The following is a 15,600-nucleotide window of genomic DNA, read 5'->3' as shown; positions in this document are numbered from 1 at the left end:
TGATATAATTTGTCCAAGGCCAAATAGCTAGCAAATCAAGGAACTGGAATTGCAACCCAGTCCCTCTGGGTTTTGCTTCTTAGGACAGTGGGCACGGGTGTCCTAGTTGCTCTAAAGACAGTAGTGAGTGAGTCTCATCAGCCACGAGCCCTGGTTCCATCAGGTGTGGCTGGACCTTCAGACATGGCTTCCACACTCTGGTTAGCCACAGTCCTTACTGCTCCCTATTGTCCTCCTCACTCCACAGAACAACAACTGCTTGCAGTTCATGATCACCCTTGCATTCTTGTTTTTCTTATGCTATTGAAGGAGGCAAAATAATTCTGGAACATTTGCCCCACCAGAAGTGGGAAAATGAGAGAGACAAGAAGAATGTAAATTCTATCAGGCAGGGATTTTCGAGTTGAGGGCCTAGGACGGTACCTGCCATATGGCGGGTGTTCAATAGGGATTTGACTGACTGACTGATGACTGGGAAGTGTGTGGGTGAGTGAGGGCTGCTGTACTCAGTTTTGCTGTGTTTGTGTTGGACTCTAGATAGGGTCTGTCTCCCGGGGAGGTGGCAGGGAGCAGGGGAATTACCTTCCTCGGTCAATGTGTGGCTTGCAGAGATGTCTTCGTCAGCATCAGTGACTACCACCGAGTAGGTGCCCAGATCCTCGAGGTCAGGTTCTTTCAGGATGACCTTGGACCTGGCAGACAGGGGAATGAGACTCTGGGGTGGGGTCACTGGTCTTGTGCATTGGGGGCCTGACAGCTGGAGAATCTTGGTTCTGGTGGCCAGTGCTCCAGGCAAGACCCTGAGCAATCCGGGAAGCAGGGGCAGCTGCCTCCCTGCCCCTCCTCGGGGGCCTGGCACCTTCAGTGGTACAGCCTGCTTACTGGCTGCGTCGCCCTGTCTGCCCCCAGGGCTCAAGGCATGAGCGTCACCTCCGGAGGGACAGGGCCATGAGTAGCTGGGGAGGAGTGAGCCCGGGGGCACCGACAGACGCCCTCGTGGTCATCTGATCCAAGCCGCACTTATCAGTGAGAAAGCTGAGTCCAGCGCCCCTGCCAGAGCCAGGAGCTGGCGCCCAGGCTGGAAACCAGGGCCTGGGCCTCTCTGTGGAGGCACCGAGGCCGAGGCTCCTGCAGGTCCTTCGTGAGAAAGGCCCTCCAAAGCGATGTCGCCGTTTCAGCCCTTTCGCGCCCCACCCCCAGCCGGCTCCTCCTCTCCCTCGCTTACCTGTTGACTTCATCCTTGACCTCAACCCGCTGGGGGTCCGGTGGACCCTTGTAGTCTTTGGACCATTGAAACTCGGAGGAGTCGGGGGCCTCTGGGGCTTCGAAGGCCAAGTAGACGTGGCCCTCTTCGTCCACACCCACCTCGATCTCGTGGGCATCTGAGGGGAGGTCCGGTGGAGGGCACTAGGTGCTTATGATGGTAAACCAGGCCACTCCCCTCCCTGCTCGGGCCCTTGAGTGGCAGCATCGCACTTGAGTGGCATAAAGAGCCCAGACTCCTTGCTAGCCCTCCAAAGCTGTGCTCCATGGCTCCTTCTCAGCTCTGATGTCCCCTCCTCTCAGAGGCCTCCCCGACTGCCCCGGCTAACGTGGCCCCCCCACCAGAGGCCACGTTCTACTTCCTCTGTGACACTCAACACCACCTCAATCTCCTTCCTGGTAGAAGAGATCCCTCCTTTACTGTCCCCCACTCCCCGCCTGCCCCTCCCCCTCCCTGTGCAGGGACCTGCTTTCTCATGAACTTCTGGGTCCCCAGTGCCATGGGGGCGTCCCCAAATATTTGTTGGATGAATGAATAATTAAAAGAGTGGAAAGAGAATGTGGTTTGTGGTTCCGAGAGCCAAGGGACTCTGCACTTTCTAGCTGTGTGCCCTGGTGGTTAGTCTCCCCAGCTATAACGAAGTCGATTCTAAAGTGCCAGGACCTAGCATGGCCTTTGGCTTGTGTCACAGGAGGGACCTCAGGCACTGCGATTGCCACGGGCAAAGCCACTCGTGGACACTGAAAGGGAGCTGGGTGTCGTTTAAAAGACCCACAAGGAGTGGCGGGAGTTTATGCACGTGGCCTATAAAGACTGGAAGATACCGTCGAACCCTGTGGACAAGGTCGATCCCGTCTTGGATCCCACAGAAATGGAGGGCAGCGGGGAGGGCGAGAGGAGCAGGCAAGGAGAGAAGGGCCTGCAGGTGCCCAGGGGCCGGCGACCCTGTCCTGCTGCCACCCTCTGTACTCCCCACTCCCTGCTGACCTTCACCGTCCCCCGGGACAGCCCAGCCGCGTAGCGCCAGCACCCTTGCCCGTCCCTACCTGGCTTCTCCTCCAGGAGCACAGGGTCAGTGGGCAGCGATGGTTGCCCCAGGCCAGCTGAATTTATGGCCTGGACCTGGAACATATACCTCTTTCCTGGCTGCAAGTCACAAACCTGGAGGTGGGGACAAGAGCCAACACTGAGGACACTGAAGCTGACCTCCTGGAACACTGGCCGGGGGCACAGAGAACACTCGGTGAAACCCTGAGGAAGACACGGGCTGTCCTGGCCCTGGGGACAGGCGAGGAGCACCTCCCTCTGCTGAGGTGTGCGCCTCCTGCCCAGAAAGCCCTCTTCCTTCCTATGTCCCACGTCTCTCCGCAGATGCCACCTTCCACCCACGGCCCAGGGACAGGCCTGGGAACATCTATGACGTCCTTTCCCTGAGCCCTCCCCATACAATCACCCAGTTCCCCCGTTTTGTTTCCCTAACGTTCTGTGAAGGTGGCCCAGCCACACCTTGACTGCGGCTTCATGTCCCACCACCTAAATGGCATCTCTGTCCCAGGACGCTTCTTCTCCAGGCCGTCTTTCCCTCTGCCAATCTGATTATGCTCAAATCTTTCAGTGGCCTTCAGGGTCAAGTTCAGAATTTGCATGTAGGACCTCAAGTGTTCCAATCTGCTTTAGCCCTGTCTTCTTGCGCGTAGAGACCCCTTCACGCCAAGGCCCCCCAGGGTCCCCATAGTCATCGCGTCACTTCAGGCCTCTCCACCTTTGCCCTGCTGAGTTCTCTGTCGGGAGCACCCTCCCTCCTTCTGGATAGAACCGGTTCCAGCTCCAGCTTCCCCACTGGGCGCCAGCATAGGCAGGGATCCCAGGAAGCAGCAATGAGATTCCCACTCTGAGCTCCTGGGATTCCTCAGATCCATCTCGATCTCTGAGCATTTATCACTTAGTATTGGAAGTGCCTGTTACCCAACCACTGTGACACGTTCAGCTTTTTATGTCTAGGAAACGGTCCAGGCCTGGCACAGAATAGGTGCCAAAAAGTGGTTAGAGAATGACTGAGCCCGTGAGTGGCAGCCAAGCATCCCCACACGGAAACCAGGTCAAGTCCCTGAGGCCGTCTGCCTTGGCCAGGGCCAACCCAGCACTGGCCGACTCTGCTGCGGAGAATGGTCCCCAGGGAAGGGAGACTGTAGTATCTCCCAGGATTCCACGGGTGAGGCTTATCCTTCCTGGCGCCGTCTCAGATGGCCTTAATTCTCATTCTTATAAAATTAAAGCATTTTTAGTGCTTTCTGATTATAAAAGAAACGTATGCTGGTTCGGAAAATTTTGAAGCAATAGAGAAGAATGTAGAAGGAAAAGGGAAAGTTCCTCTGGCAACCCCACACAGGAGAGGATCAGGGTGGACAACTTGGTAAACATCATTCTAGATTTCTCAGAAATGGCCATGGCCATATTCTTTAGTATCTTTTCTGTTCCACACTGTTTTGAGGCCTCTGGGGCCGGGCGCCCTGTTTTCTGTTTGGGCTCTCTCCTGGAAGGCTAAAGAATGGTCCTGGTGACTGAGCACCTTCCTGCCCTGGGAAACAAGGGGATGGGGACACAGGCCATCTTTCCCTAGAGCTGCACATCACAGAACCTGGTTCACATCACAGAACAGCCCTGACAAGTGTTCCTTTGATGAAGGAGGCCCCCAAGAACCGCTGGCTTCAGGGGACAGACATTATGGCCTGTGGAAGTAGCTGCCAGTGACCCGGAGTCTGTAGTTCCTATCGATGGCCTCGGGTGGCGACCCTTTCTGCTGCCGTGGGACCTCTTCGTTTCCTTGCCTTTATTGTGCGGGAAACCACCCTGGGCTTCCCTTGCCTCCTACATGTGTGGAAGTTGAAACAACCACAACTCCAAGGAACAAAACCAGGAGTCTTGCCAGATTTCTTACTTATCCAGAGAGTTTAGAGCTTGTTTCTTACTTACATGAAGAAACACATGATTATCTATGTATAGTACATACCTGGGTCTGTCTGTCTGACTGTCATCTGTCTGTCTATCATCTGTTTGACATGATTGACACATTGTATGCTACCTACACATGTAAGTAGCCTCTGCCAGCTCCTGCTTTGTCTTTCCTAGCTGCACTGGATACCTGTATTTTCATGCCAAGGTCACGTGCCGTCTGCTCCACTCTTTATACTATCCCACTCCTTATACGCCCTGTTCTTTACGCCACCCAGCACAGGGTTCCACTTGAAGGACACCCTGTGCTGTATGTCAGCAACCCCCAGAGGGCCAGGTCTTCCTACACTCGCCTGATTCGTTACGAACCAGTCCTAGAAGCAGGATTTCTGGGACCAGGGCTAAGCACATCTAACTGCTGATGTAACTGGCTGACTCTCAAGTGAGTTTTTAGGGAGGAGTCTGTCCCACGTGGAGCAGGGTAAGGCCACTGGCCAGCCAGACTTAACTACTGCAAGGTCACTTGCTGTGTGACCCTCGGTGACCCACCCTCTCCCTCTGGTCCTCTGTGGCCACCGAGCGAGGGAAGTGCTGCCTGATGGTCGTTCCAGCCTGGGTGTTCCATGGTGCTGCACCTCCAGGGGCAGAACAGGCTCAGGCCGGCTGGACGGTGAGGGACGGGGCCGGGGGCACAGCCCAGTGGTAGAGCGCTCGCCTAGCGCACGGGAGGCCCTGGGTTCCACGAAGGGGCAGAAACTCACCCTGAAGTGGGTGCCGGAGATGGGGTCTGCCGTGATGGGCTTCCACTCCTCGGAGCCTTCCTCCTGGACGCTGATGCGGTAGCCTGTGACTGGCCCGGCCCCCGTGTACAGCGGGGGCTCCCACCGCAGCATAAGGGAGGTGGCCCGCACCTCGGACACCTGCACATCATACGGGGGACCTGTGGGAGACGGGAGGCGGTGCAGAGATGTGGGGGTTGGGCTGCCAGGTGGGCAGTGAGCCAAGGGGTCAGTTTGTCAGTCACAACCAAGGCTGGAAGGGTAGAGTGGGGGACCTGGACAGCCTTCGCTTCATGCCAGAGCTTGACTCTGGCAAATGTGGTCAGAATTGACCCCTTCAGGAAGCTCCCCGACCTTCTCAGACAGAGAGAATCCTTCTAAAGTCCCTGTCATTTCTGTGTTCAGTAGAGAGGCAGAGGGTGGACCTCCAGAGCCAGCGATGGAGACCCTGGGTGAGTGGTTTAACCTCCATGTTCCTGTCTCCTCATCTGTAAAATGGGGATGATTATTGTTCTCATGCTACGGGGCTGTTGACAGCCGTGGTGGGACGATTCGTGGACAAGTGTCTGGGACATTGCAAGGACCTTAATTAACTGTTACCTCTGAAAGTGCCCCACGCCGCGATTACTGCCACCAGGTAAGGGTTTAGGTGGGAACCAGTACTGAGCTGAGCCATGATGGAGGCCATGATGGCGGCTTCCTAGCGGGAGTGGAGGGCTCTTTGTGGGAACGCTAATGGGGGATACGGGGGCAGTGCGTAGGGCGGCCAGCTGTTCCCACTGGTCCAGGAGGGAGGGGATTCCTGACTCAGTGGTCGACTGAGAAGGTCATGGGCAAACTGGTCACCCTGCAAGTGTGGCCTTGGTCTGTGGCCAGAATTGAGTTCCGATGGTGTGCCGAATCAGGGTGGCTTGTGCTGGGGCACAGGGCCGCCGAGGGTCCCCTCAGGCAGGCAGGCCGGAGAGGTCAGGGCTGGGGTCTGGAAGACAGACCCCAAGAACGGGCGCCACTCCCCTGGTTGGCTCCCTGTGGGGAGGGCGGGAGGGCAGCTGCTGGACCTCGGGCCTCCGGACTCCTCACCTGGCTGGGGCATCGTCCACTCTTTGCACTCGAACAGGCTGCTGGGTGCCGACAGCTCGCCAACACCGGCCCAGTTGGCAGCTCGGCCACGGAACTCGTAGAAGTGACCTTCACGAAGGTCGCTGACCTGGGGGAGCAGAGAGAGCCGTGGAGGGCAGGGCTGGGGAAGGGAAGAGGGGGCGGGGTCCAGAGCAGGAGGTCTGTGGGGGCTTTAAACAGGTGGTTGGAGAGGTCTGCTCGTGACCTTGGCTGGAGCAGAGGCAGGGGAACTCCAGGCCTCCTTCAGAGTTGGAGCCTGGGGCACAGCTCTCTGCACAGCAGGGACGAGCCACCCCCAGCCTCACCTTGCAGACTCGGCTCGGGAGAAGCTGCTGGTTGACCGGGTGCCAGTCCGGCTCCTCTGAGTCATGCTGGTCCAGGAAGTAGCCCAGGATCTTGCCGCCTCCCCGACGCGCGGGGGGCTTCCACCCGATGACCATTTCATTCTTCCCGCAATTCAGGAGGGCAAAATCATAGGGGGCCGATGGGGTGGCTGCGGGAGGTGAGGGTAGCTGCTCCTCAGGGTGCTGGACTGGGCGGTGGAGCCTGAGCATCCCTGGGGGCACCTGCCGCAGGGGCTGCTCCCTGGGCCCGCAGCATCTACCCCTCCTCCCGGAGCTGGGGCCTCAGGTTTCTAGACCTGGGGCTCCGCACCCCCTAGAGATGATCAGGATCGGCCTCACTCCGTGGCCCCAGGCCGTTGTTACTTCTCCCCAGAGGAAAAGGTGGTGAGAGTTCCCCTCACGGGGCATGGGCTCCACTGGTGGCTGGGGTCAGCCCACCCAGCTCAGGCTGCCCAGAGGCCTCCGGGCTGAACCTGCCCTTGGACTCACCCAGTGCCTGCTTCACCCTGATGGGCCCGGTGGAGGCTGAGCTCTCACCCACGCCTGCCTCGCTGACCGACCTGACGCAAAACTCATACTCCCTGCCGGTCCGCAGCCCGGGAACTGTGAACCTGGGAGAGAAGAGTGTGGCCTCAGGGATGGCGAAACAGCCCGGGACTTTCTGAACTTTCTAGAACACCCTTGTGAGATAAATGAGCAACAGGTTTGAGGGTTCCGGGCCAGGTCTTCTTGTTCCCAGAGTGATGCCTGAAATGGTAGCCCGGAGGATGTTGTCCTGGGGGTGGTAAAGCACCTCTGCTCCACGACAGGCCTCCGCGAAGGCGCAAATGCAGAGAAAGGTACCAAGCTAATGCCAAGGCAGCACCCTGACCCAGCGCCACCTGTGCATCTTCAGGAACCTGGGCCTTGGCCTTGAAAAAGGAGAGTGTCTGTTACTATCTGTACTAATGCTGTAACTCAAAACCACAGAGTCCTCTTAAAGACCCCACCCCAAACCGAACTGTCATCCAGGGACATACAAGAACGCCCAGGCTTAGAGAAAATTGTCCTCATTCCGTCCCTGCTTGATAAAACCTCCTTTCGTAGACCTTTTTCCCTTGCCCATATTTTCCTATAGTAAATCTTGTTCTGTAGGGGGTCCTCTAAGCCAGTGGTCACCTCTGTCCCTGGTCTCCCACAAATGGCATGCCCTCAGCCAGCGTTTGTCAAAAAGGAGGCCACCTGGGTCCTTGTCCCCATTCCTGCACTTACTAACTATGGGAATCATGGCAAGTTACTTAATCTCTCTGTGCCTCAGTTTCTCCATCTATAAAATGTCATCTGTAAAATGACAATAAAAATCATTGTCCGAAACTCAGGGTTGCAATTAGATTAGGGACCTAAAATATGAAAGAGCTGGGAACGGGATCCAGGTCGAGGTCCATCCTGTGAAATGGTGGGCTTCCTTATGGCTGTGGCCCCTCCTTTGAGGATGTCCTGGTGCAGGAGGGGTGAGGGACACTTACCTGCTGTCCTGGATGGGCTTGTTGTTAACGGTTTGCCACTCAGATGACCCCACCTCCCGGGAGTAAATGTAATAACCCAGGAGCTCCGTGCCCCCGTTCACAGGATCCCAGACCAGGGAGACAGAGGTCTGCGTGTCTCGGAAAGCTTGAACTTGAGCCGGGGGAGGGAGAGTGGCTGTAAAACAGACACGTGGGCAGAGAGAAGACACTGGGTTATGTCTCTGATGAGGCGTAGGTTCAAAATTTCCCAGTCCCAGAAGTGTGCCAGAGACTTTCCTGTCCTAAGTCTCCTCTCCTCTGACCCCGAGCATCTCTGCTTCCTCATTCAAGCATTAAGATCCTTGTGATCTCTCTTTCAGATGTCACCAAATCTGATATTTCCCTTTGTCCTTATCTTCAATCTCAAGAAACTTTGATTTCCTTTCCTTGAAATTTCTCTACTGAGTTTCATGACTTTCTGAGACTAAATTCCTTAAGTTGGGGCTGCTATGATTAAATGGATAGATATAAATGGAGAGATGGATGGATGCATGGATGGATGGTTGGATGGATGGATAGTGGGATGGATGGTTGATTGGATGCATGGATGGACATTTGGATGATTGAATGGATGGATGGATGGATGAATGGATGGATGGATGGGTGGATGGATGGGTGGATGGATGGATAGATAGTTGGATGGATGGTTGGATGATTGGATGGATGGATGGATGGATGGCCAGATGGATGGATGCATGGATGGATGAATGGATAGATGGAAGTATGGTTGGATGGTTGGATGGATGGACAGATAGCAGGTACACTATCTTCCTACCTCTCTCTTCACTTCTCAAAGTCCTTACACATCCTTTGGTGGCTCCTTCTCTTCCTTTGCCCCAAATGTGGGATTCCTCCACCCTCTTTTTTTTTTTTACCCAATCTGTTTTTCTTTTCTCCTCTTGTTCCTAAGGCTCCTGCCTCTCAATGCTTCAGCCCTCGCCTCTGCAGGCCTCACCTCTAGCCCTCCCCGCCCCTGCACTGCAGAGCCTTGTCTTCCTTTTTCCTCAGACATCTCTTTTGTGCTCTGGCGGTGCCTCAGAGGCAACAGAAAAGGGCTGAACTCAGCACCTGTCCAGCATAATTGCCGCTTGTGTTGAGTGTGAGCCAAATCTATTACTCTGAAGTCCTGGCTACTGCGCCCCCTCAGCTCCTCCTAGTCCCCCAGCTGCAGCTCCAGCCTGGTCCCCACTTCCCAAAGCCCCTCCCTCAGAGGCCCCTGGAGGCCCCTGGATTGTGAGGGTCTTTGCTCTTTGCTCAGTCAGATCAGAAGGTTCTCTGCAGCAGCTATCGCCAACTAGCACCCCCCCACACACACACCACACACCCCACACACCCCCCACACACACCACACTCACACCACACTGGCCCTACTGAGAAGCAGACTCGAGGTCCGAGGTGCAGGAAAGTCCTGCCATCAATTCAGCCTCTGGGATTGAAGAGTGTGGTGGTGGGTGCAGCTGGGTGGAGGGGAGAGGCTGGAGGAGGAGGCCACTCAGAGACCTCGTGTGCCCCAGGATCAGAATGAAAGAAAAACACCGAGTGCCCACCCAACACCCAACCATTCACAGATGCCATGTACACACACACACACCACACACAACACACACACACAACACACACACAACACAAACACACCACACACACACAACACACACACATACCACACACACATACCACACATGCACAACACACACACATACCACACACACACCCCACACACAACACACATACCACACACACACACCACACACACACACCACACACACACCACACACACACCACACACATACCACACACACACCACACACACACCACACACACATACCACACACACACCACACACACACATACCACACACACACATACCACACACACCACATACACACCACATACACACACACCACACACACATACCACACACACACACACACCACACACACACACATACCACACACATACCACACACACACACACCACACACCACACACATACCACACACACACCACACACATACCACACACACACACACCACACACACACCACACACCACACACATACCACACACACACCACACACATACCACACACACACACACCACACACACACAACACACACACATACCACACACACACCACACACACACCACACACATACCACACACACACCACACACATGCACCACACACACACACCACACACACATACCACACACACACCACACACCACACACACCACACACATACCACACACACACACACCACACACACACACCACACACATACCACACACACACACACACACACACCACACACACACACCACACACACACACACACACACCTGTTACAGCAGAGCACATCTAGGCTTTGAAACCATCCCACACGGGCCGGGGCCTTTCTGGGGTGGCTCCTGCTGTAGCTAGTTCCTTAAAGAACTAGTTGGCAATGGCTGCTGCAGAGAACCTGCTGATCTGACTGAGCAAAGAGCAAAGACCCTCACAATCCAGGGGCCTCCAGGGGCCTCTGAGGGAGGGGCTTTGGGAAGTGGGGACAGGCTGGAGCTGCAGCTGGGGGACTAGGAGGAGCTGAGGGGGCGCAGTAGCCAGGACTTCAGAGTAATAGATTTGGCAGGTGAGGAAGGCAAGGTTCAAGGCTAGGATGAGACTTGCCCAGGACCCTGGGCCTGGATGAGGAGCGGTGTCCTGCTGGGTGGGTCAGGGCTCAGGTGGGACAGCTCCGCCCTCTGGAGGAGGGAGCAGGGCCTGCTCGGGAGGTCCCCTCCTGCAGGCAGGATCTAGGGGGCAGGTCAGAGACCTTTAGATCTGAGGGACACTTGCTCACACTCAGCTCTGTGCTGGACCCCGCGGGGCTCTATCACCTGTAAATCATTGATCTGAAAAAAAAAGTCCTCACCTCCCTGAGCTTGCTCTTCAGAGAATGGAATTTCTCTTCTTTTCTTTTTTTCTTGGTACTGGGGATTGAACCCAGGGATGCTTAACCACTGAGCCACATCTCAGCCCTTTTTAAATATTTTATTTAGAGACAGGGTCTCGTTAAGTTGCTTAGGGCCTCGCTACGTTGCTGAGGCTGACTTAGACCTCGCCATCCTTCTGCCTCAGCCTCCGAGCCCCTGGGATTACAGGTGTGGGCCACCGAGCCCGAAGAGAATGGGATTTCTGACGTGGTGAAACTTTACAGGCCTGAGATCATGTTGCTTTTTAGCCTGGTGATCAGGGACGGGCTCCCACCCTGCACCGCTGGGTCCTCTGTCCCGGAGGCCGGCAGCCAGCCTGCCTCCCCTGCCTCTCGCTGCATCACACGGTACCTGACTTGCCCCGCAGGGTGATGGGCTCGCTGGGCTCCGAGGGGTCGCTCATGCCGTACTGGTTCATCGCCCGCACTCTGAAGACATAGGACTTGCCCTTCTCCAGGTCGAGAAGGGCGAATCTCGGGGACTTCACAGGTGTTTCTGACCCGATGGCCTCCCAGGTGCCGCTCCCTATGACTGACTGAAGAGAAGGAGGAACTGCGTTGGTTAGCGGTGGCTGGGGCCTGGCGCTGGGCTGGGACCTTCCCACCCACGTTCTCAGGAGCTTTCCTCCCCGGCGGGGGCTGCCCTGAGCACCCCAGAGCTCTGGTCCACCTGCCCCGTCCATCTCCCCAGCTGGATGCCTATGGAGCCCTCAGCTCCCGCATGTCCAGCACTCAATCTGGGGTTCTCCAACCGGGACATTCACCTTGTGCTAGAGGCACCCACCCTTCCGGTGGCTTGGGCCCAAACCCTTGGAGTCCTCCGTGGCTCAGGCCCTCACACCCAAACGCGCTCCATCCACAGATCCATCCGGCTCCACTTTCAAAACCTCCCCAGAGTTCGGCAATGGCTCGCCACCTCACGCTCCCCACCATAACCTGGAGCCAGACCAGCATCGTCTGTCGCCTTACTTATTCAACTAGTCCCTTATCTGGCCTGTTTCTACCTTTAACTCCTCTCCATATTTTCTCATATGGTCATCAGAAGCATCCTTTATGGTACAAGCCTGATCAGGCCCGTCTGCTCAGAACCTTCCAAAGCCCCTACTGACCCCAGAGAAAATGCTTCCCCATGACCTGAGCTCGGCTGCCTGTCTGGCCATGATCCAGTCCCCTCTTTGTCCCCCAGCCACAGCCCTGGGCTTCCCTGCTGCTTCTCAATGGCCCAGGTCCCACCTCTGGGCCTTTGCACTTGCTGGACCCTCTGCCTGGAATGTTCTTTCCCTAGAAATCTCTTGGCTGGCTCCTCATTTCCTTTACTGAAAACTCACCTTCCCAGGGAGATCTTTCAGCCTTGGTCCTCCCAGGTCTGTCTTTCTCCTTAGTGTTTCTAGCAGCTAATGAACTGAAGGGCTTGATGTCTGTCTGCTTTATCTTGATCAGGCTTTCCTACCCACTGTGTGGCCAGGGCTAAGAATAGCGCGGGGCCTGGGATGAATGATCTTAACCCCCTGCTGTCTTCTGCCGTGTTGCCCCCACAGCACTGAATCCACTCTGCAAGAGCGGCTCCACCTCCATCCACCCACTCTGTCCCCAGTAAGGACTGTCCTCTAGTGCTGGACACTCCCCATGTCACTGGCTGGTGAGCAAAAGCCTGGCTTCCCCCTCAACATGGCCCTGGCAAGAAAAGGCACCTGACCCAAGTGTGACCTGATCCCAGTGACGGGGGGCAGGGAGGGGCTCAGGGAACGGTGATGTTGTCGTCTGCCCTCTTAATTTTGTGTATCTCATGAACAGCCGCAGGGACTGTTATCAGTGAGTACTGATTTCTCGGTGTTAGTGGTAAAGGCCATTTAATCCATCCCCCTGCCTCTGTACTGGGCAGGGAATTCTTTCTCTTCTCTGAAGAGACACTGCCTGGGGTTGCTGAGCACCCCGTGCTCCTTGCACCCCGCGTTCCTGTCTCAGGCTGGGTCCTCCGGCTCCTACCTTCTCTAGGGAGTACGTCAGCGGGGCTTTGCCCCGGGGGCGAGGCTCCTCCCAGCCCAGAACCACGTAGGCCTCTCGGATCTCGCTGGCGTGGACGTTGGTTGGGGGTGAAGGAATGGTCACAGCATCTGGAATTAGAGCCAGGGCAGAGATGGGTGGTTCCCAGAGACCCCTAATCTCAGCCCCTCATTCCACAGGGGGGCGAACTGGGGCCCAGAGAGGGGCAGGAATTTGCTCAGGCCACCCAGCAAGGCCAGGCCGAGCTGATGCCTGAACCCTGGTCTCCCGGTGCCCTGCTCAGGCTCTGCCCCAGGGACCACCTCCTCCAGGAGAGGCAGAGCCAGGCAGGCCACCGTGCCTCCTGCCCCGCGCCTCCTCCGACTGGACCCTCGACCCTCACGTCCCCTGAGCATCGACAGCTCCTGCGCTTTGCCAGCCTACGCCCCAGAGGGTCCAGGACTGCAGGAGGCTGTCTGGAGGCACTGTGCCTGGGAGGGGCACTCATACCTTCAAAGTCATCCAGGCTGACCGTGATCTTGCTGCCCAGGTCGAAGGGGATCTCTAGGAGGGAGGAGGGAGCAGGTGGGCTGGGGTCAGGCATCAGCCAGGGCCTGAATCCAGCCTGGTCCTGGCCGGGCGGCCCTGGCCCTGTGACCCCAGGCAGGTGCTCGCTGGGCCCAGATTTCCCTGGAGCCCAAAGCGGAGCCCTGCTGCTCTCAGGCTGAGATGCTCTGTCTCTTGAGGCAAGTGGGGACGAGAGGAGGCAAACCTAGGTCAGGGCGACGCCCAGGCTGAGAGGCCTGTCCCCACACTCCCCAGGTGGTGGTCCTGAGGACCAGCCCATTCTCCTCATCAGACTGAGGACATCCGGGGAGGCCATGGTCCTCCCTCGGACGGGTGCCTCCTGTGGACAGGTGCGGTTCCTTCCATCAGACCGGCTGGGCCTCCCCCGCCTAGGCTAGGGCTTCCTGAGGACCAGAGTGAGGCTGTGTCACCTGACCCATGCTCTAGAGCGGCCTCCAGGGCCTCTGCACTTACCTGTCTTTCTCTGGGCTGCATCATGGTCACCTGTGATGATCACTTCGGAGGCCTTAGAGGGAAGGCTGCTGCCTGTCCTGCTGATGGCTCTCACCCGGAACCGGTAGCGCTGGCCTTCCTCGAGGCCTTGGACTGGGCACCGACAAGTCCCCCCGGGGGCCTCGTGGCAGGGCACCCATTCGCTGGAGTCACCCTGGCACCTGTGGGAGACAGGCCCCGGCTCGCAGCCCTGCCCACACCTTAGGCCGTCCCAGTTGGAGCCTCTCCTGGAGTCTGCTGTGAGCCCGGGGCTGTGCCGTGCCTCCCATGCCACCCTCACCTCCTGCTCTCGACCGTCCTGCAAGCGAGGTGTGAGCACCGCCACTCCACCAATGGGACGTCCCCTCAGAGAGCGGGAGCGCTGGCCCCAGGTCACCCGCTCCTGAGCAGCAGAGGCAGGACTCCACTGAGCACTGGCCACTCCCTAAGTTGGCGCCTTCCAGGTGGACCCCTGGGCCCGGTGGGCAGCACGTGTGGCTGTCACAGGCTGGATGGGGCAGTGGTCACGTGTGGTCCACGTCCTACCTCCACCATGGATGAGTAATGTGACCCAGGCACCGTCATCTCTCCAGATACCTTGGTTTCTGCACACGTGGAGAGACATTAGGAAGCCCCCCTGCCCCTTACGTAGAGGTTACTGTGAGGCAAGTCACAGTCCTGGCCCAGCCCCAGGGACACATGGCTGGCCACTGCCTTAAAGGGGTAGAATTAGGCAGATTTCTCTCCAGCTGGGGCCTCGGGGCTGGCAGCGTATGAAGGAGGTGGACTTCCTGTCCCCGGCCTGTCCCCCGCTTCCTAGTGCACCCTCTCCTGCAGGGCCTGACCCAGGGGATGGCCAGCAGGTTCACACGGGCTCAGGCTTTCCAGCACCCAGGGTGTTGGCCAGAATTCCAGGCATCAGTGTGACAGACTTGAAGCATGGACGCCCCTCTTCTGCCCCTAAATCATACTACACGGTCAACCTCCTGCCCTGGTCCAAGCAGCAGGGGCAGGGTTCCTGGGGCCAGGCATGGCTGCCACTCTGGTTCTCACTAGCAGGCAGAATTCCACCCTGGGGACACAGTCTCCCCAGAGACCAGCTCACCTCTCGATGGAGTAGCCCGTGATGGGGTTGCCCCTGGTGTCGCTGGGCGGGGTCCAGGTCAGGATGAGGCAGTCTCTGTTCACGTGCAGGCACTTCACGTTCAGGGGGGAGCCTGGGGCCCCTGGGTTCTCAGCTGTGGCATCTGTCACGGAGGGGAACAGCAGAAGGCTCTGTCAGTGGCAGAATTAACCCCTGAACTCCACAGCAAACTTCCACTTTGGAGGTGAGGATATGGAGTCTCCCAGAAGTTAAGTAACGTGCCCAGGTTCACCCGGCTAAAGAGGTGGCCACGCCAGCATTCAAGCCCAGCGGGGAGGGTCTAGGCGGCAGAACTCCACAGGTGACAAGAATCGTCCACCCACCCTGCAGCCCACCTTCCCAGCCCCATCAAGTCCGCCTCTCTGGCTCTGTCCTTCTGGAGGGTCCCAGGCAGCCACAGGGATCCTTAGACAGGATCTAACCCAACGTTCCCATTTTATAG

At 57.2% G+C, this 15,600-nt stretch overlaps 1 protein-coding gene across 1 annotated transcript in view; it reads right to left on the bottom strand.

The window, feature by feature from the left end:
* The window catches only part of Myom3 (myomesin 3), a 44,744-nt gene that overhangs the window by 13,138 nt on the left and 16,006 nt on the right, over nt 1-15,600 (bottom strand). Inside the window, exons 11-23 of the mRNA XM_047527829.1 lie at nt 15,120-15,261; nt 13,997-14,196; nt 13,466-13,519; nt 12,959-13,086; nt 11,325-11,508; nt 7,964-8,138; nt 6,948-7,069; nt 6,420-6,607; nt 6,076-6,202; nt 4,978-5,156; nt 2,311-2,425; nt 1,226-1,382; nt 583-692 (exon numbers count right to left, since the gene is read on the bottom strand). Of these exons, the coding sequence (XP_047383785.1) occupies nt 583-692; nt 1,226-1,382; nt 2,311-2,425; nt 4,978-5,156; nt 6,076-6,202; nt 6,420-6,607; nt 6,948-7,069; nt 7,964-8,138; nt 11,325-11,508; nt 12,959-13,086; nt 13,466-13,519; nt 13,997-14,196; nt 15,120-15,261 (1,881 nt within the window). The remainder of the gene's footprint in view (nt 1-582; nt 693-1,225; nt 1,383-2,310; nt 2,426-4,977; nt 5,157-6,075; nt 6,203-6,419; nt 6,608-6,947; nt 7,070-7,963; nt 8,139-11,324; nt 11,509-12,958; nt 13,087-13,465; nt 13,520-13,996; nt 14,197-15,119; nt 15,262-15,600) is intronic.

This window comes from Sciurus carolinensis, chromosome 1 (assembly GCF_902686445.1).
Source record: "Sciurus carolinensis chromosome 1, mSciCar1.2, whole genome shotgun sequence".
NCBI lineage: Eukaryota > Metazoa > Chordata > Mammalia > Rodentia > Sciuridae > Sciurus > Sciurus carolinensis.
This window is presented reverse-complemented; position numbering and strand designations above follow the sequence as displayed.